The sequence below is a fragment of the Apteryx rowi genome, unplaced genomic scaffold (genome assembly GCF_003343035.1).
Source record: "Apteryx rowi isolate R43461 unplaced genomic scaffold, aptRow1 scaffold_20, whole genome shotgun sequence".
NCBI classification, from domain to species: Eukaryota; Metazoa; Chordata; class Aves; order Apterygiformes; family Apterygidae; genus Apteryx; species Apteryx rowi.
The window spans coordinates 2,466,971-2,488,288 of record NW_020448308.1 but is presented as its reverse complement, the minus strand read 5'-3'; the positions used below and the strand labels follow the sequence as shown (position 1 = coordinate 2,488,288).

Genomic DNA, 21,318 nt, shown 5'->3' with positions numbered 1-21,318 from the left:
ATTTAAGCAGACTATAAATACTGACCAAAGTCTAGAAAACCTAACAAATTATTAAATCTCACTGTTTTTCTTTTTGCCACTGGGCTCATTTTAGGAGATTATAAATACTTTGTGACATCAAGGTCATAATACAAAGCCACGACCACATTGAAGTTCCAGAGAAAATTGCCTTTAGAATGACATACTGCAGTAACCTTCAGCTCCTAATAGTCAAGGAATTCAAGTCTGACAATTTTTGCTCTTACAGTCCCCAGCTCATGCAGATCACCCTTCACAGGGCCAACAGGACTGAGCTGGGGAAGAACAGCCACGGAGATGTGCAACGCAGGGTTCTGTCCTGCAGTCACTCATGCAGAAAATAAGCAGGATATAAGATGTTGACCCCTGCACGCTGATAGCACTGCAAACGTACAGGCCAGTTTCACTCTCCCTGTTCCCACGGGGCAATAAATACATCACTGTATTTAAAATTCAGTTTGTGCATCTGGTAGATCCAGAAGAACATAAGCAGGTCAATCTGGGCAGTAGATGAAGAGAAGCTTCAGCCTTATCAGAAAGGATCCATTCCACCTTTGCTGCCTTGACTGTATAATTTTGAGAGGTGCAGAATGCATTAAAAAACGGTCAGCCTGTAACACAGAAGCAGACAGAATGGTGAAATACTCCTCCCATACTAGTCCGGGTCTGAATGGTACTGATGTCATTTCCGACACAAAACAAGACCTGTCCCACAACAGTTCTTGCATCTGTTCTCACAGGAACTGTGCCCGCAGCTCGCCAAAGCCACACACTTAGCCAGGACATGCTGTCACCCAGCTCTCTTGGAAGCCAGAGACTCTGATCTCTGCAGCAAAAGATTACTCATGATCATTTTCTACCTCTCCAACCCTCTGGCCTACAGCAGACCACCTTATTAGACCAATATAAAAGAAGCTTTTATCCCTCACCGCAATGAAATGACGCCCAAGCACCCAGGCCTGGGAAGTACTTCATGCTCCCAGCTTATTGATTTAAATGGGAATTGAGGCCCCAATTTAGCAAAAGTGTTAAGTGCAGGTTTAACTTCACATGTAGGAGCAATCTCTGTGAAATCCATTAGATTAGACTAGACACATCATGAAAGTCAAGCCTGTACCTGCGCGCATTGTGTCTTGCAGGTGCATGGCCTCCAGCAGGATCAGGCCTTTCCATGCATTGCATTGGTTTGAGGCAGCAGAACACAAAAGAGGATGCCACTAGAGACAGCACTAGGATTTTAGTCTGAAAGTCCTTTGTCTCCTCAGGAAAGTTCTGCTTTACTGCAGCATCTGGCTTTCCAATGACATTCCTGCCTTTTAGCTGATTTTCCAGCTGCACTGATTGAGCCATAAGAAAGCCAAAGGCCTTTCTCAAGGTTTCTTTGCCCAGTGCATCAGTCGATGTAAGTCTATTTCTGAGTGCTGAGATGTCTTTTCAATCATTTATTTCCATATAATTCCAGTTCTAACAAACCAAGTTATAATCTACAATCCTGCTGAATGAGGCGTCTGGCTGATGTGTACTGCTTTCACACAACATGCCCGTATCTATATGCACGCTGCATTCTGTAGCACCTTTATCATAAGTCTCTTTTCAGTGACAACATCATTCTAAGATGAGATTCACTAAGTAGAATTTTGTTTGTGTATTATAATGTACCGGAACAAGGGACTTTCATGAAGGGCATTTTGCTGTATTCTAGTTGTATTGTGTCAAACCTTCACATTCATTAACAGCTAACCCCAGTGAAGCAGCCGACTGATAAACTGTACAAGCCAAACAGTTTGTATAGCTGCTATATTCATTTTACAGCAAAGATTCAGTGTGCAGCTCTCGGTCCTTCTGTATTCCACTCCAGCCTGGCTCCAAAGCTGAAGTAACTCAGTGCAGGTTGGCATTTGTTTTACTACATCAGCTGTTTTACTGTTACAGCTCAAGCCTAACACACGTTCAGCCTATTAACAGTATATGAGATTTGCGGGTCTTTCAGCACCCTTATCAGCTGGCGTCAGCATACACTTCAAGGGGTTTACTAAGAATTCACTGATCAGACAAAGAGGGTTGCCACTGAAGAACAGCACAGTCACAGAGGACTTAGAGAGCGTTCAAGTTTAGATAACCCTCTCTGCTTGGGCAGCAGTTCACCTGATTAAGAATCCTCCTCTAGTGCAGCAGTAAATGCTACCTTACATTAATGACTGTACAACTCTACATTCAGCTGGACAAGTACAAAAAAGGGGAACGCGGGGAAAGAATCCTCTGGTCACCACAGTCTGAAAAGGGAACATAAGCCCATGACGTGCCCCATTCAATAGACACGTCATGGACAGTTTCAGTTCAAACAAACATTTAAATTTGTCAGAGTTACAAACTGCTTGAAATGAGGTATTACAAGGGAGCTGTTCCTTGGTATTAGCGACAGGCAGCACCGCTTATGTTGGAAACAGTCAATAGATTAAACCCTAAGGCCTGGAATTGTTTTCTCTCTTCTCCAGTCTCCCCGCATGCGAGGGAGGAGGCATCAGCAACCACAGCAATAAAAAGCAGCGGCCACACCAGCTGGCAGTGGTTTCCTCCCTTCATGGCTCCTGAAGAACAGCTCATATTTTATTCATGAAAAATGAGGCCTCTGGAGGACTAAGCAAAAAAACAGGAAGTAAATATTTCTTGGGGGCACCCGGTCGCAGTCTGGCAAATGTCCAAGATGTCAAGAATCAGAGGAGGGAGTGGAGGATGGAGGCATGAAACCTCCCTTCCTAACAGCCTTCCTGTGATAGTCGGAAGGAGGCTCACAGAGGGCAAACGGCACCCTGAATGTCACTCGTGGTGACCCAGTGGGTGCAGTGGGAACAAACTCTGCTCACGTCCTGCAAGAGAAGTCCATCCTGTTGAGTCTCCAGGGAGCCACTGCACTGCAAGGGAAATGCATTCTGCAGGGTCAATACGGATGCAGGACAGGATCCCTCCAAGCCCACATCTGGGCTCAGAGCAAGCACCTTCCTGGGAAAAGAGATCTTGGCTACTTACAGAGCCAGAGAGTCCTCTTCCATTTCCTTGTGTCCCCAATAAAGTGGTGAAAACCACCCTAAATGTCAGTGGGGAATATCACAACCTCCTGCAATCCTTCACTTTCCCGAGAAGACTGATGTAAAGCTGCAGATGTCATTTATAGGCCACTAACTGCAGACAACAGAAGTGTCCTGGAAATTCTAATTCTTTGCAGAGGAGCAACCATCAGTCCCCTCACAGTTCAAACCTAACACTTGCACAGTACTGGCTGTTGCTAGCTTCCTGAGCCTCACCATCAGCGTGAACTACTTCCGAGCTTTATTTTTCACAGGACACCTTTCAATACAGAGAAGCCTGGGCTCCTTCTTGCAGATTTCTAGAACCTGTAGAAAAGGGAAGAAGCTACCTACTACATTCCAACAGACATCCTGAAGAAGACACATACAGGGAAGCTCTGTCCATTGAAAATTACAAAAAGAAATGTAGCATTTTATATTAACATCCATCCTTCATTTTTTTAATTACCACCTAATGAACATTACCCTCAAAATATCTCCCCTACAGGGCTGAGCAAATGAGAAACAAGTCATAGCAGGACACTTGGAATGAAAGGAACGGAAAAACAAGACAATAAAAAACTCACATCAAGAGAGGCAGGGAACTGCGCCCTGGGATGCAGCAGCCAATATTCATTTAATAATGCCAACATTTTACATGCAAAGCTTTCCTGGGTGTCAGTAAAGTCTATGGATTAATAATGGCATGTGGTGGAATAAGATGAAAAATAAATTAATGTCTAATGTGCCCTTTATGGTGGTGGGGGGGAGGAGAAGGAAATCACTCTTTCAGTGCAAGCATTGCTAAAAGTACTATTGCAGAAAGAAACTAAAAAAATAAACAAAAAACCCCCAAACCTAAAGAGATACCAAATTAAATGCTGGTTTTATTTAAGTCAGTTGGAGTATTCTCCTGTACTACCATAGGACTAGGACTTCATTCATTTCTCTCTTTAGTTAGCTTATTTATTTTGAAAAACCCACTCAAATATACCTAGCTGCCTCGAGTATATGAACGCTCAAAACCCACTGGAAACTGAAGCTGAAGCAGGCAAACTCTGAGCTGGCATCAGAAACCTCAGCCTGTGGGGCCGAGACGTTTCTCTGTTCTTCAATTACAGTCAGTTTCTTCCCTACCAATGTACGCATCCCAACTCCCCCCTCAATAAAACTTATTCATAAATAGCTGCAACAGAGATTAGGCAAATCAGGAAGCTGATTATGCACAGTTCCTGCACAACCAAAGTACTCTCAGATGATTTCAGATGCATGAAACAAAGGAGACTGATACTAAGCTTTTCTCTTCCTGCTACAGTTAAAGCTGCTTTGAGCAAGTGCAGGTAAAAATAAAAACATATCAAAGAGATATGCAAGTTAATGTTTAACTTTGATTAGATTAAGTCTGTTACTTTGATATACCATTAAACCCAGATTTACTGGATACTAGACAAGACAGGCAAGCAGTCTGATTTTGTTTATAAAGTCCTGTATTCTTGCCTAGCACGTAAATGCAATTTCAACGAAGTGACAAGTCACTCTGCTGCTCAAGTGGAGCTCTCTCTACACTGCAACTTACTGACCTTTTCTGTCGGGTTGTTTTTCAGAGGAGCAACGCCTTACCATGGGTCAGTAGAAAAAGCGCAACCTGGGTGAAGGGAAATCAGGTATTCTCAGGGAGGTCACTACACACCAAAAGATACTCAAGCCTGACTGTATTCAAACTTATGGACAAGTCTCAGCTACCCAGTAAGGCCCCTTCTGACACAATTCCTCCACTGGGAAGGGGAAAAATGGAAACCCAGATGTCTTTAACGCAGGAAAGAGTTTTCCTTCCCCTCTCATTCCTCAGCAGAGTCCTTCTGTGATAACTTTAGTTCACTGCTGTAGCACCAGCAACAATCACTGGCAAATGGCTTGAATGGGAGATTACACTAAACCTAATTAAAGCAAGGGAAATTTAAAGAGAAGGTCCTAAATTTAGTAGGGAGTTAGCTGAGGCGGAAGGGAGTGCGGATTCCCTGGTTAATACCCAAAGGTTCACCTCCACAGGAGTGCCCCTCTCATGTCTTATCCAAGACGCTGCCTGCAGGAGCCGGGCCCCTCCTGGCACCACGGTGGACTGCTGCCAACTCAAACCAGACAATGCCAGCTAGAGAAGAACGATCCCCCTTTCATGCAGCACCTGGGTTTCACTAGACTTTAACCCCATAAAAAAGAACTAATCCAGCTTCACCCAGTCATTCAGCACCATTTCCTTTTATGCTCTGTCAGACCACGGAAAGAGCCACAAGTGATTTTCTCTTGGGACAATGAAAGTTCTGAATGCATATTTGGTGTTATGCTTAATATAATCTACCGATTCATCATTTAAATCCCAGATTGGTATGCAGCAACTAAAACCATGCTCTGAAGAGCATGAGTCCTATTTTTTATAGTATATCTGTGCAGAAACACACCAAACCTTTGGGGAAAAATTCACCCATATGCAGAGAGGTCTGAAGATAATAAACACAATCATCTTTTTGTCTGATTTTCCTCACTTTCTCTATCATTGAAGCTCTACAATGCAGCTAGAGTCCACCCTTACCTTAATCTTTTGCTAAAATCCTTCTTTATGCTTCGAGCATTCCCTATTTTGATTACTGCAGCTCTTCCTTATGACATTTCTAAATCCATGCTCTGCAGACTTTAAAGAATCCAGAGCACTACAGCCTGGTAATTCTTGGGCTCCTGATAAACTATTACATTATTATATTTTCATCTTTTATGTACAGAAAATGAGCACAAATGGATTTTATTTAAGATTTATTTTGCTTCATTCAGCCAAACATTGACTCTGATCAAGTTTTGCCCAGCGTTTAAGAGACTACATACAAATGAAATGGATTGCATAATGTCATGCAGTACCAATTAGCAGCCGTCAGTGGAGAATATTACCAGACTGCTGACATAAGGAATGAGCACAAGAAAGTACAAATGCTGGATGCACTAAACAAAAGTATCCTGCTATCATGGCTGGCTTCTGTTTGACTGAAAGTAAAGCAATACTGTAACTATTAAAAAAAAAAAAAAAAAAAACTACTTGGTAGTAACTCCATTGCAAAGTTCTTTTGAAATCTCTGACAAACTTCAATCAAATGTCAGTTCATATTCCCATCGTCACAGGAAAAGGAAGCCACAGAGGCTAAGCCTTATGTTCAAAAACACAAATAAGGTGGTGCACTGGTAAAAAAAATGGATGAACCCAGACTATCTACCTCCATTTCTAACTACTGGATGTTGCCATTCACTAAAGCTGGCTTAGCTGACACAGTTCCCAAATCTCTCACATGGTTTTGCGCAGGCCCAGGGCTGAGGCTTTGAGCAGAAGGCTCACAGACCACAGAGCCATCAGGTGAAGCAAAAAGATCCTTCCTCTTACGTCAGAGAGCCCCAGCAAGCCTCTCTCTGCTGCAAAATGCCCTTTGCAATGCTTACATTTGGCAACAGAAGTCATGCACACAATTGCTTTCTCAGCATCCTCAGGGAAACAGGAGGAGTCCGGGCCCTCCCTGGAGGCAGGCACTTATGCAAACAAAACTCCTTACACGGAGGAGAAAAGGGATTGCTCCATGCCAGCCACAAACTGCAGGTGTGAGTGGCCAAAGTGCTCACTGGGTCACCGCTGAAAGCATAAACACAGGACAAGCACAAATGAGCATTCCCTTCTCTAGCAGCTTTATCAACAGTGTTATATCCAATACCTGCATTTTGGCTTCTAGAAAAACGTATGCGTAAAGGAGTTACCTCTTCTGAAGACAAAAGAAGTCTCGCAGAGTGGTGTCCCCGCTGTCACGGGTAACCCTGCGTGTCCTTTAACAGAGGTGTCCATGCTCCCTCTACTGACTGAGGCTGTAACCACACGACCGGCCTTGCGCGGGGTCCACGGGCTCTATCACGGGCTCCAGAAAGAGAACGGACATCTCAGTACACTGTTAGCCTCAAGCGTCCAAAGACAAGAGAGCAGGACTTGCAAGTCAGTGCTCTGGAATCTTGTTCTTGCATCCTAAGCATTGGACAATTTACATTTATTCATCAATACATGCATAAATACGTCATAGTAACACTTCTCTAGCTTTAAACTGTGGTGATCCAAATCCATTCTTTTTAGAGGGTTATAGGAAAGAATTTTAAATATTTACAATAGGAGATCTTCCTGATAGCAATAACCCGATATTGCTCTTTGCATCTACTCTTTTCACAGTGGTCAACGGGCTTCAGTATGACTAGCCTGGCTTCCAGCAATATAAGTTTATTAACTGCAGACTAAGACAGCAAGCTCTGCTACTGCTTGCAATTTCATGTGACAACATAAAAAACATGCAAAAAACTTAACATGAAAAAAGCAATTAGAAGCCATAAATAAAAGTGCTCAGGTGACAGCGCCGACAGATTCATGCTGTATTTACCCAGATTACTCTGGCGAGCTGCCACTGCTCTGCAGCTACTAAAGATGCTCACACGAGAATAAGGACGAGGCAGCGGCTATGGAAGTAATCTAGGAGATGTTAGTGTTCTGGTGGAAACTGAATGCGTGACCTCAGCCATATTATTTAGGAACAAATTTTAAACAATACACATAACATTAACTCAGATCAGTGCAAGTTAACTAATAAATAATTCTAAAGCAAAGTAAACGTACCTCCCAAGGACACTCTACAGATACACATACTAAAAGCTGAGGGGTGCTATGATGCTACAAGAAGGAGGACAAGTTAATATCCTGTGTATACTCAGGGCATCATCCCTGGTTTTGCTCTTAGAGCTCAAACACTGCAGCTCTACACGAATCAAGGCCCCTGTCAGTCTGGGCCCAGGCATGCCAAGCCCAGGAAACCCACTAATGCAGTGATGCCGTGCTTCATAAAGCACCAGTCCAGCCTCCCTTCTAACCTTCCCGTCATCGCTTTCACTACTGCTATTTGTACCAGCTTTGCTTTATGCTTTCAGTCTCAGTGCACACAAGATAAGATCGTTGGTAGCATCAGGATCCATCCCGCTCTCTCCGAGCTAACAGCGTGGAAGAGCGGGGAATACTCTCAAAGGGGACTGCAGACTCCACGTTTCACCAGCAGCAAGACCATCTGCGCTACGTGACCTACTTGTGGCAGCTGAACAGCGGCACACTGCAATAGGAGGTGACAGTTTTAAGCCAGACTGCAGGGCTGGTGGGGATGAGGAATGAGCAGCTGAAGGAACTCTGCACTTTCCCCAACACTGTAATTTAAGGTCTCAGCCCTTAGCCTTTTAGGCCTGCTGGATAATGAATATCAGTATTAGTCCTACCGATAACAGTAAACTGGACGTACAGTGTTAATCCAAAAGCAAAATGACCTTGAATATAAGACTATCCTCATCTACCCCCTAAAAAGATTGCATACAAAATTTTTATTACTTTTCTGTAATGAACACGCAATACAGATACATTTTTCACTAATGACTTGCCTGAAGTTAGCTGCTGTTTTCAGGCTTTACTTCTATTGCCTTTTGGTTTTTACACTTCACGCACCATCATTTCATCGCTGTCACTCTTCACCGTCTTCAACTTCTGCCTCACTTTTAGTGTCTTTGCTAGTCTCACCTTCTTCCAAGTCTAACAAACCATCTTCAGTTCCTACCCTGGCATATGATATACTGGATTTCTTAAATCCTTTTGGCCATAACTTTCATCTGACCCCCCAACAAAACCTGCTATACCGGCCTTCTTCAGCTTCCCTGTAGGTGCTAGAGCATGAGCTCTTGACCAGAGCCAATCTGAGAATAAAGACTCCAAATGGTCTTTAAAGGACTCATTCCCTACTACATGAAGCACCTGCAGCTGGGACATCATTGCTCCTGGGATGACCACAAGATCTGTGGTCACTCTCTCTTTGAGTGCATCCAAGACAAGCATTCCTCTTGCTAACTAACTTGTTAGTGAAAAGTGTGTATATCTGTACTGTAGAACAGATATTTAATAAACTTTTTGTGTGCATGTTTTGGAGGGGCAGGCAGGAAGGAATTGTCTTAAATTCAGGATCATTCTCCTTTCAGGATAATACACTACATGTACTGCATTCCTGTGCATTCATGCTTCTTTGATGATGCATCAAAAGAGTTCTGCCTTTTCAGCGCTGAATTTGGATTTCATTTTATCCTGAATGTATCCCGTGATTTCAACAGAGGCTACATTAGCAACAGTTCAAGTTCTGGGACAGATGGTTTTTAAAAGTTTCAGCTCAGGGTATTGCGACATCTCAGCAAACGAGGTATGCCTATCCACCTGCCACGCACCACTCAATACCCTTGTGCCCTCAACACACACTTGTTCTGTGTTTGACAGCCTAGAGAATCACCATGGAAAATCTGAGGAGCTTCTGTATACAGAGGGGTGCACAGGACCGCAGTGCTTTAGAAGACTGTGCTCCAAAGAAACGCATATTGCAACTGATTAGCAGAAATATCACAAAATCTGTCATCAGGCTCTCTGCAACAATTCTTATGAATGGTCTTTCTCACAGTCCTTTGGGTGCTTATCAGCAGCAATACTGCACATATAATGGGAGAATTAATGCTGGCCAGGAAAATTGTACCTTATCTAGAGGCTGGCACTTCCTAAGAGCATAACAACTGCTTAACTTGGCAAGAAACCAAAGCATGTCCAGTGTGTTATACTGCCAGACTTTCATGACCAGCAGTGCTGTATGCAGCTGCAGTATTTCACTGTCTCATGTTGGCTTCTGCTGAATACTGCAGTAAGCTAAATCCAAAGACAAGAGTAACATAGCAAGTCTGATGTATTACAAGAACAATGTATTTAGCCAGTATGCGTGCTAGAAACAGTCTAAACACTGGAAAAAAAACCCAGCTGTCTTGCCCTTGTAAGCCACATAATTATGCCTTTTGTTCTCTTACTTTACCTGCAATGGGTGAAATCCGCAGTTAATTTAGACAGCCACTTACAGCCTGCAGATCACTTCCAATTTCACCCTTATGTAACACCTATCACAAAACCACTACGAACGGTGTACAGCTATTAATAAAAAATAAAACAAAATTAAACCACCAACCATCCTGCCTACACAAAAGCTCAGACGCAAGACTATACTTTGCATAACAGAAACTGCACCTGCCAGAGTTTTGGAACCTTATGAAAAACTCGGCAGACGCGATCCCTGTCAGGCCACAGGCAGAACCAGTTCCAAAGGCAACGCTTTCGCCTGTCAGCGCCCAGGTGCCGGCCTCAAAAACCCAGCAACAAGCACCGGCCCCTAAGATAACTACGCTCGAATGTAAACGTTGAGGCAAGAGATGCAAAGGCACCCTCTTAGAAGGGCATCATCGCTCATGCAGGAATTCAGATATGACCAGTGCTAAATTCCTGTTTCACAGCAATCTTAAATTAGAAACACTTCCCAAGGGATTGTAGCGCGGACTGAAGGAAAACCCCCCTGCTCACTAACCGACAGAAGCACCATTGATCCTGCCGAGCACAAGCAGAGCCTGAGGACGCACCAAGGCCCCAGTAGCTACTGAGGTATCAAACCACCAAATCCTAACGTTTAGCAGCATCACCACAACACCCACCTACAGTAACACAATTTCCGATGTTTTGCAGTGCACTTTTTATCGTTTTCATTTTACAGGGGAAAATAAAGGTAGCTAGAAAAGGAAACAAGTGTTTCGACCCCTGAGGTGCAAACACATTACTCTTTTTTTCAGATGTCTTAACCGGTCAGCAAGGGAAGGGGAGCAGCCAGACCCGCCACGAGCTGAACGCGAGCCCAGGCGGCAGCGCCGAGCGCGGCCCCACGTCTGACCGCCCGCCCGCCCGCCCCTCCTCAGCGAAGCCCGGCCCGGCACGGCGCCGCCCCGGCGCAGCTCCTCCCCGGCCGCCAGCACGGGCGGAGCGCGCCGCCGCCGCCATCGCCGCCCAGGAGGCCGTTCCGCGGCGGACCCTCCCCTCACGGAGGCGGCGGGAAGGCAGGCGCCGGGCCAGCTGCCGCCGCGATGGAGGCGGAGGCCGCAGAGGGCGAGCAGGCCGGGCCTGCGGCAGGCGAGAAGCGAGGCTCCGCCGAGCCCCCGGCGGCCGCCCCCGCCGCCAGCGGCCATTACGAGCTGCCGTGGTGAGGGCCGGGGGCGCCGCCCGAGGGGAGAGCGCGGGGCAGCCGCCGGGGGAGGGGCTGCCGAGAGAGGAAGGGCCGCGGGCGCCCCGCCATTGGAGCAGAGCGCGGCGGGAGGCGGGGCTTGGCGTGGCGTAGCCTATGGGGCGAGCGGAGGGGCGCGCGGCCCTGGCGCGAGCGGCGGGGCGGGGCACGGCCGTTGGCGGGAAGGGGGGGGGCGGTCGCGTCCCCTCAGGAAGGGCCCGCGAGGGGCCGGGCCGGCGCCTGGGCTCGGCCTGGGGCTGGAAACGGGGCTGCTCGCGGCCGGGCTTCATCCTTCCATCGCTGCTTTGTACTAGCAAAAGTTACTAACTGGGGCAACACAAGGCTTGAGGAATTAGTGTCATGGAATAAAGCGCTTAGCAGTGGGGAGCGAGGCCCTCCAGAATTTTTACTAAGACACATCAAGCCCTCCTTGCTCCGAGCTGTCTTAATGCAATCCTCCTCTTGCCAACAGTGTACCACACTATTAAAAGCTTGATTAGCTGTGCTTAAGTGTTTGGGGTTTTGCTTTTACAGGGTGGAAAAATACAGACCGGTGAAGCTATGTGAAATAGTTGGCAATGAAGACACTGTGAGCAGGCTGGAGGTGTGTTGCTGCCCCTTTCTGTTTTATAGGTTAGCTTAGAAAACATAATTCCTCTAGATCCACAGACCAAAAAAGCACTTTTGTGTTTCTAGGTGCATACTTGAGTAAGTGGAAAAAACTTTCTGACTTAATGTAAAACTCATATTTTAGAACATATTTGAGTGGCGTTCTAAAGAAATATTCCTTCTCGAATTGGGATGTTGCTTAACTTGGCCCTGTTTTGATATGAGTTAGAAAACTTGTAGCTGTTATAATAATACTGTTTCAATGAATAAATGTAGCTTATACTGCAATGGAAAGAAACATAATCAGCAGTTTTTCTACTGAAAGAAAAATATTTTCCTTAATAAATTAGTCTGTGAACACAGTATTTGTTAGCAGAAAGCTCATACTAGCAAATAAATAATTAAAGCAGATGGAAGGGAAAGGCAAGAGTACTAAAAATTAGGATATTAAGTGCTTTTAAGTCTTTCCATATTATTCCAGGGGTTGACTTCTAACTGAGCAATTAAAAAAACCATGAAAACAGTGAGGTTCAAAAAATGGAAGCAGGAGGGAGGAAAAGAAATGATTAGCTCTTTTTCTCATGGTTAAAATGGGGTGCAATTGGGAACTATTTGGTCCCAGTTTTATTATATCAATAATCATTTTTTATTATTTTATCTTAGGTCTTTGCAAAAGAGGGGAATGTACCAAATATTATAATTGCTGTAAGTATTGCTGTGCTGTACTGTATTTCACTATGTTGGTCCTAGCTTCTGAAACTGAGCCACAGTAGCCTCCCAGTATAGATTTGCATGGTTCCTAAATGTACGGGTAAGAGATCTTGATTATATGGTCACAGAGCAATATTCTTGGCAGAATACACAAGAAATAACCTTCTGCTGAGAATTAACTTGGTCCTTAGGTGCCTATTGAAGCATGTCTTGTACTTCTCCCTGCAGCGTTTCTGTCCACTGTTGAGGGCAGGATTCTGAACTCGAGCAACTTCTAGTCTGGTGTTCTCTCTCCAGTTCTTCCGCTGCAGCTATTTTTCATGATTGCGGAGCGTTGCAGAGAGTACAAATTAGAAAATGGCATAAAACTTAACAGCCACTGTTGCACTGTTGCATTCCCAGGGTCCTCCAGGAACAGGTAAAACCACCAGTATCCTCTGCTTGGCTCGTGCTCTACTTGGTCCTGCATTAAAGGATGCTGTTCTGGAGCTGAATGCCTCAAATGACAGGTGAGAATGAGGGCTGTATAAATCTAGTCATAGTCTTAATGAAGAAGCAAGTATCCATTTTTATTTTTAATTGAACTCAGGCAGCCTTGATAGGCTTATTGCTACAGTAATGTCTCTAATACTTATTTTTTTTATGCAGTTTTTCCAATTGAGTTAGGAGATCTTTGGCTAGCCGTGTATTAATGTGCCAGTTATCATCTGATGTTTTACAAACTTGACAGATACTTTGAAGCACAAAAATATAAACAGATGGCATGCAGAATCTGTAATGGTACTGTCTTCTCAAATTTAAAGAGTTCTGCTTTTGCATTCATAAAGATCCTCCTAAGAATGAAAAGAGAATGAGTTGTTTAGAATGGAACTCTTCAGTGCTTAGGACAAAAAGTGATAGAAATTAGAGCTGTAAAGATAGCTGATTAAACTGTAGGATGAGTGTGTTATGTATGTAGAGGGCACTGGATCTTTTCCAAGGATCAGATGCTAAAGCCTAATTATAGTATTTCCCAAGTCCTTTAGCAGACCCTGTCTGAAGTATTCTGAGGACGATAATGGAAGGTTGTATACGAGTACAATACATTGTACTGCCTTTGTTAATATCAGTTACCGAAGAACTATAGAATTATGACATTCATTGTTCTAAACAGAACAAAAAATCGTTTATTTTTAAAAGTAACTCTTTGGTGGGACTCTGTCTAGGAAAGTGTTCATGTTGTGCTAGTATAATGCAGTTTGTCCAGCTATTTCTCTTAAACTATTCTGAGTTATAGCTGGGTCTGAGGATGTAGCTATGTAAAGTATTGGCAAAGTGGCCAAGCAGTCTTAAAAGTTTCTGCCCTTGTTCACTTAGTAACCTTACCTTTTGCCAAACATAACTGCTTTTGTGGCAGTGCTGTAAGTAAGGTCACTGAAATAACCTTTTAAATTATTTTTTCAAAACTTCCGGAAAGGAGGGTTATTGGGGTTTAAACCTGGATCAGTTAGGTAATCTGGCTTACAACATGGTGACACGAACAGTTACACTGGCACAGCCGATGGGACAGGAACAAAACAGGGGGAGAATATGCTTGAGCAGAGGGGTTGGACTAGATGATCTCCAGAGGTTCCTTCCAGCCTCAGCAATTCTGTGATTCTGATTCTGAAAATGGGGAGCTCAGGAAAGCTGAAACTGCTGCTGCTGAATAAGATCTATTATGTAACTTCACCCAACTGATTGTGAATTACTTGAATTGTTGTTCCAGAGGCATTGATGTTGTGAGAAACAAAATCAAAATGTTTGCCCAGCAAAAGGTCACACTTCCAAAAGGTCGGCATAAAATAATCATCCTTGATGAAGCAGACAGGTACATTGTTTTTCCCTTGACCTCAACTACCACATGAAATACTTTCTGCTTATCTTCTATCTGCAAAGTGGCTGTTGGAGATAGAAATAGCTTATAGAAACAGCTAAGACTATAATATATAAAATAATTCGGTAAGAAATAGGTATGCATGGAACAGCGCTCTTATGAGATTCCTCCTATCAAGCAGAGATTGCTGCATTTAAAGGAGATACTGAATACTGGGTTGAAACACTGAGATTTAGCTGGATGTGAAATAGCATCATCCAGTTCAATAGCTATTTTTGTTTGAAAAGAGTCTGCCTTACTGTAGACACTGTTAACTTCACTGGATGAAAATGGGCACGTTCCCCTGCATCTGCCTATAAGTAGTAATACTCTTAGCAGTATTCTCCAGACTATTAATGATTTAATGTTAATTTTGTATGTTAGTTTTACGGAGGTCTCAGTGACTGTCTGTATTGCAGGGTGATCTGCTTACATGCCTAGCAAAAGCTGCTTAGCTTACCAAGCCAGAATATCAAGTAATTTACAAAGCACCGTCAGAGTAAACTCTGAAGCCTGTACAAAAATAGTTATTAGGCTGCAGTTAAAAGTCAGTGAAGGGCAAAATCTGTCCTAACTCCTTTTTCCCCCCCCCCCAGCATGACAGATGGAGCACAGCAAGCATTGAGAAGAACAATGGAAATTTATTCCAAAACAACGCGCTTCGCACTTGCATGTAATGCCTCTGATAAAATCATAGGTAAAGTGCTGCTAGTCCCTGCTTTTGTAATGTGTTCTCCACACTGTTGGCCAGCTTTCAAAGTGGTTTTCAGAAATACCTTGAACCTGCTTATTGCGAGAAGCTGTGGTACTTCTGAAACTCAAGCCACCTAAATCCAGCTAATAAAAAAAAGCACATTTGAGTAGCTGGTGAACCCTCTGAACAGCTGTTTTTAATGGATAGTGTTATGCATCTCTGCAGAAGCAGACTCCTAGTACTCTGTGCTTAATCTCTGCCCAGCTTCTGATACAGTTTAAAATGTTTGGTGTATTGTTTACTGGGTATTAACCCCTTCTGTTGTCCTGCGTCCTGTGACAAAATCTTAAAGTTTGCCTACAGGCTAACACATAGTAGACAGACTTTTTTGTTTAGGAGTAAAAACAGCATGATAAACATCTACATTTAGAAAACCAGCAGAATGGAAGCTGAGCTTGATATGTGTTTGCACATACCGGGGCAAAATCAAGTAGCACGTTTGGGCTCGAGTGAAGGACTATAACATAATTGTATATGCTGAAGGAGACACTATATTCTGTCTGGAGCTGACAAATGAAGAGTTGGAAACTGAGATATTTTCTTCCAAGCTGAAAAACAGTATTTTTTTTTAAGAGAAGAGGGAAATGTTAATGATGCATCTCTGTCCTCAGAACCTATTCAGTCTCGGTGTGCAGTCCTACGTTACACCAAGCTGACAGATTCACAGATCCTTGCAAGGCTACTGAAAATTGTTGAGAAGGAGGGTGTACCATATACAGATGATGGACTGGAAGCCATTATCTTCACAGCCCAAGGAGATATGAGACAGGTAAAAGAGGAAAGGCAGTGAAACCTGTCTTTAAAACCTCTGTTTAAAGCAAAAAACTTTGAGGATTTATCTTTGGAGAAGAAAAGCAAAGGGAATGTGATCTATGGCACAAGAGTAGCCAAACTGTTTAGTTTTGCAAGGGTTAAAAGTGGATCTTAAAAATTATTTGATGAAAATCAGATACTGACTTGTTAGAGGAAACAAAGTCTGCATACATTTGCAGTTTATTCTGTAATCTAATTGAAAGCAGCTTATTTGGCATAATTTCCTAAGAACTCTATATTTTCATCCTGAAGAGAGAAGCCGGAAGTAGAGCACTTCCTTCAGAAAATAACCGACATCTTAATTTTTCTTTTCACAGGCATTAAACAACTTACAGTCCACATATTCTGGATTTGGCTTTGTAAACAGTGAAAATGTTTTTAAGGTTAGTAACAGTGTAAAACAGTGATGCTAGAAGTCTAGCACCTGTAACTGTGTGAGACATTCCTTGAGATATATAAAACTTTGAAGGTGCTTTGCCAGTTTGCAGACAGTATTATGTATGTGGCAATTATGGCATTAAGCAAAATAAGTCCACGTGCCTTTTGAAAAGGCAGGGAGCACTTGCACTCCCTAACAGCACATCTGGGACTTCTTGGCTTCACACCTACCTCAAAGCACATGAATCACATAACTGGTGGGAAACGTCACAGTGGTAACTCTTGAATCTATTGCTTGAGTGATCTCATTTAGCGCTGTTGAGTCTGCCATTGCATGACAGCTATGTTACCAGAAAGTCATATTAAACTACAGTGAATTTAATCTGTATTATAGGATAAGTCTGATTCAATACTTCAACTGTGCAGAAGCTTGGTGAAACTACTGGGATGTTATAATGCAGGATGTTCTAGTATCTTGAAATTTAATAGTCTCTTTGACATAGGTATGTGATGAGCCTCATCCTCTGCTTGTGAAAGAAATGATACAACACTGCATCAATGCAAATATTGATGAAGCATACAAGGTTGGTATTCATGCTTTGTGTCCGTGTAGTCAGACATCTTTCTCTACAGAATGCTTGTTTTGAAGACTTCACAGCATGCTTTGCTTTTTAAGATAAGGGCAAAACTATGCAGATGAGTTGATAAATGCAGCTGTCCCAAAAGCGAACACAGGCTTGACTCACCTGATAAGTTTTTCTGATAAATGTTGAATTATCCTTACCTGCACAGATTCTTGCCCACCTGTGGCGGCTTGGATACTCTCCAGAAGATGTGATTGGCAATATCTTCCGCGTGTGTAAAACCTTTCAAATGCCAGAATATCTGAAATTGGAATTTATCAAGGTTAGTGGTAACATAGTTACTGGTGGGGTCTTGGGGGCCTTTTTAAAAAGACAGTGTGATCCATAGTATAGCAGCAGCCTTGGAGTTTTCCCACTTGAGATTTGCTAGATATAAGTGCAAAAAATATTTTGAACTTTTTATTACTGTTTCCTTTCCCACTCTGCCTCATCTGTTTGTCAGTAAGAATGGTCACTTGAAGATTAAAGTCTAATCACTGATGTCACTTTATTTTTCATCTAGAATTAATAACAAATGTAAATAATAAATTCAGACAGCCATTACATCAAATGCTCAATTAACTTTTTGAGAACTTTCTTCAGGAGCAAAGTTGATTCTAGTCCAGTAAATCATAAAATATTAAATGGTATTGACAGCCAGATGACAAATGGTAAACTGATGTAATGAAATCACTCTTAGATTTAAAACCTGTCCTCAAATACGTGCACCTTGCTCCCTACAAAGGAAGCGGGGAGATACAGACTTTCATAAAAGAACAACGTTCCAGTTGGTCTATCTGAGAATGTGATAGCACTGTGAGTGCTATCAGTGTTTCTTAGAAGATAAGCTTTTCTTAAGTTCAAATGACTCTGAAGTTAGTCTTTTAGCAGTAAAAGATATTTACTGAACTGTCATTACTCTTACTATATGTAGACTGTGAGAGATCAAAATAGACCAGAAAATATTTTGCTGATGAAACAGACCGAGAGAAACAGAAGATTTGACAATGTCTCTATCACCAGGAAATTGGGTATACTCATATGAAGATAGTGGAAGGTGTGAACTCCCTCTTGCAGATGGCTGGACTGCTGGCCAGATTATGTCAGAAGACTGCAACCCCTGCAGCAAGCTAGAGTATTTGACTGAGCCGAAACCTACACTCTGGAAGGTGTGTGAGATCAGCGACTCTGCGTGTGTCAGAGCTGCGTGTGTCCTGAATTCTGCATGCAAAGAGCCGGTTCCCCTGGTTTTGCTAAATACCAGAAAAATAACCAGGTTCTATTGTAGAAATGAGTTGTACTTTTTTTATTTAGACCAATAAAGCTTTAGAATCTACTTTAAACCAAAAACTTTTACCTGTGGTATAACTGAGGTGGAGGAGAGGACTGTGATAGTCCAGAGTAAGGAGGAGCACTAAGGTTTTCTCTCTGCTACATCAGCAAAACTGCTTATGGCAATAGTACCTAGACCTAACAGCAGGTAAAACAAAGGTTTAATCCCTTTGTTAGTGATTATATATCACAACCAATCATTAGTGCTGGTCTTACTGAGACCGAGAAGGAAATACTCTTGTGAGCAAAAAAAGGCTCTCATTTAATGAAGTTACGAAGGAGGTAGGGTGCTGCAACTGGGTGCTGTTTATGGGCCGTAAGTACAAAATTTTCACCGAGGATATCTAGAAGTATTACACGTTTCTTGAAAGCTTGCATGGTGCCAGCCATTTATTTTGGATATTCTATTTAGAATCTTAAAAAAAAAAAATGTATCAAGTTCTGGGATGCTCTGCATTTGAATACCCTCTTCTGTTCTTATTCGTCCAGGTTAGGTAATATCTTTTTAGCTATAGTTTCAGCTTACCAAAAAGCTGCAGCTGTTCAGTTCTGGAAAACACTTGTAGGCATAGAAGAGCGATAAAGTGTGAAATGCAGAGTGAAAGCAAATATAAATTGAATTAGACCACCCCCACATTAGGTCTGAGATACATGTCTCCAAGCAGAGCCTTCTAAATATAATTAAGTATATTCTGACTATAGCAGTCAAATTTTGCTGGAGGTATAAGTTACTGCTGTCTGCCATTCACCCTGCCCCTTTTGTTGAAGATTGCCACCCGGAGCATCCAGTTGCACACATCACAGCTGCTTCAGTGCCAAATCGATCTTCACTGGCAGCATACGTCACCTTCAGTCTAAAAGGCTGGCCCTTGCACTGAAGCAACGACGGGGTACACCCTCCTTTCTTCTGACTCAGCTGCAGGGGTAATGACATCTTAAATTGCCCTGTCAAGACTTCCTGAAGCTCATCTGACAGAGCCTTAAGACAATCCTTTTTAATTCAGAGTGCAGGAAAGCAAATTAATTGACAGCTAAGGCACAGACACATTTGAGCTTGCTCCTGAATGGAGTAAGGAAACAGCTCTAAGAATAATGCATGCGATACTCAAAGTACTTTCTTCTTTCACTAAATTTTAATCAAACTTACCTTTTCATTCCCAGCCAGTAAATTGTCACTACTAGCACAAACACTGTTAAACTATGTGATTTAATAATTTAGTAGTAAGGGGCTTAAGCCGCTGAGTCCTCTACAGACAGAGCAGCACAGCTCTTCTCCCCCGAAGCTTCAATAAGGTACCTTTAAAGAGGAGGCTAATTTTCCTTTGGCTGTACATTCCAGCCAGCCCGCTCTGCCTTTGTGTTCTGGTTTAGTATTTTCACTGTTAAACAGAGAAGGAAGAGGTGTTACAGCTGCAGTTTCACAAAATATCAAACAACATATTAGTAGGATTCATAAGGCTGCACTGTTCCTTACCTGCACTGGATGTTCCTACCTCTGCGTTGTGTAGCTTGCTCTCTTGGTGCCAGCAGAAGAGGAAGAAACGTGGAGAATCACAGTTCCTACCTGGTTTAAATGTTTTTCTTCTTGACTGTATTCAGTAGCTGCTTTTCAGCTCCAGACCGGAGCTGGTTCTCTTCTGTGCTACTCCTCTACAGTGTTGTACAGGACCCAGTCGCCCTCGCTATTCCTGGGAAAAGGAATGGCACTCGGGCTGCGAGGCCATCAGCACAGCCTGTTCTACCAAACGTGACTTCTCACAGTCGCTGTGTGCTCAGAGCTACTGCTTTCCGGTAGTTAGCTAAGGTTCCCCCGCTCCATTTGCGATAGCCGTATCAGCAGTGCCAAAACTACCCTTCTAAAGCATCTTTTAAACTGAAAACAGGAAGTGCAATTTGGCTGCCTACTTAATACGAGTAAGGAAAAAGATGTATGTACCCAAGAGAGGTGTCATTTCTCTTTGAATTATTGCCAGACAACACAGGATCTGGCAGTTCTGGTCTAGCACCAAAAATCCTTGCACACCTAAAAATAAATCCTAAAAGGACAGCCTGTCAGTGAACATATTTACACTTACGTACTCACCAATTGTGAAAAAAAAACCTTAAAGGTTTCAGAACAGGATTATAACAACTTTGATGAAACTTCCTGTAACAGTCCCTGGTTATCTTCCAACACAGTGAGATCACTGGCTGCAAAGTACTTCCAGAGCTTTACAAACTAGGAAAGGATTTACCCTGCTCCAAAGCCAATTGTTCTGGGGTGCTGAAAAATGGAGCTGCCCAGACTCTCGGTGAAACAGGGACTATAATCTGTGACTACAAACTGCTCAGCCTCCTTAGACTCCACAACTTTCCATTCAGATTTTGGCAATGGAAGCACCTTGCATCAGGAAGAGTTGGTTGGTTTAATCCACCTCCCTGCGTAGCACAGCCAGCAGTAAATCTTGTATTTTAGTGTTTTGGCTGTACACTTACCTAAAGGCTAGGACTTGTTGGGAGTTCTTTAGTAGTGATTAACTGTATATATTACTGTGCGCCAAGGATCTTTTACAGCTGTTAATCTTATCCTAAGCATTTAACGGCTCCCTCCGGTTATGAGATCAGAATCACAAGCAGGTACAACATCACTGCACATCACTGAAGATGGAAGTCACCATTTGCCTCCAGTGACTACAGATCTTGAAAAATACACAGTCTGCAGCATTTAATGAAAATTGAGTGCTTCTTCAGGTGTTTAATTAGTCACCAAGGATGAAAATTTCGTGGCTGTGTGTGGGCCCTGTGCAGTGTTTCAGTAACAAAGATGTCCTTGTCATCTCCATGCATTTATGTCAGCCTGCACAGAGCAAGCACAGGCTGTGGGTGTCACTGTGTCTGCTCCAGGATCACCGGGAAGCAGATGTTTTCCTCCTCTCTATGGTCAGCATGTTTGTGCAAACTTTTTGCACAGCACTGA

General features: G+C 43.1%; 1 protein-coding gene across 2 annotated transcripts; it reads left to right on the top strand.

Annotated features, from left to right (window-relative positions):
• The first annotated feature begins 11,060 nt into the window (after positions 1-11,060).
• Positions 11,061-18,394, top strand: RFC2 (replication factor C subunit 2). 2 transcript variants are annotated; one of them, XM_026063733.1, is made up of 11 exons: positions 11,061-11,227; positions 11,783-11,852; positions 12,521-12,562; positions 12,971-13,077; positions 14,316-14,417; positions 15,059-15,159; positions 15,828-15,985; positions 16,347-16,412; positions 16,911-16,991; positions 17,200-17,313; positions 18,108-18,394. In XM_026063733.1, the coding sequence occupies exons 1-11, from the start codon at positions 11,112-11,114 to the stop codon at positions 18,162-18,164; spliced, it is 1,014 nt and encodes a 337-aa protein (XP_025919518.1). In that variant the 5' UTR covers positions 11,061-11,111; the 3' UTR covers positions 18,165-18,394. The 2 variants fall into 2 exon arrangements, with proteins under 2 accessions (XP_025919518.1, XP_025919517.1); XM_026063732.1 differs by having other exon boundaries at positions 11,062-11,227; positions 18,054-18,393.
• Positions 18,395-21,318: the final 2,924 nt, after the last annotated feature.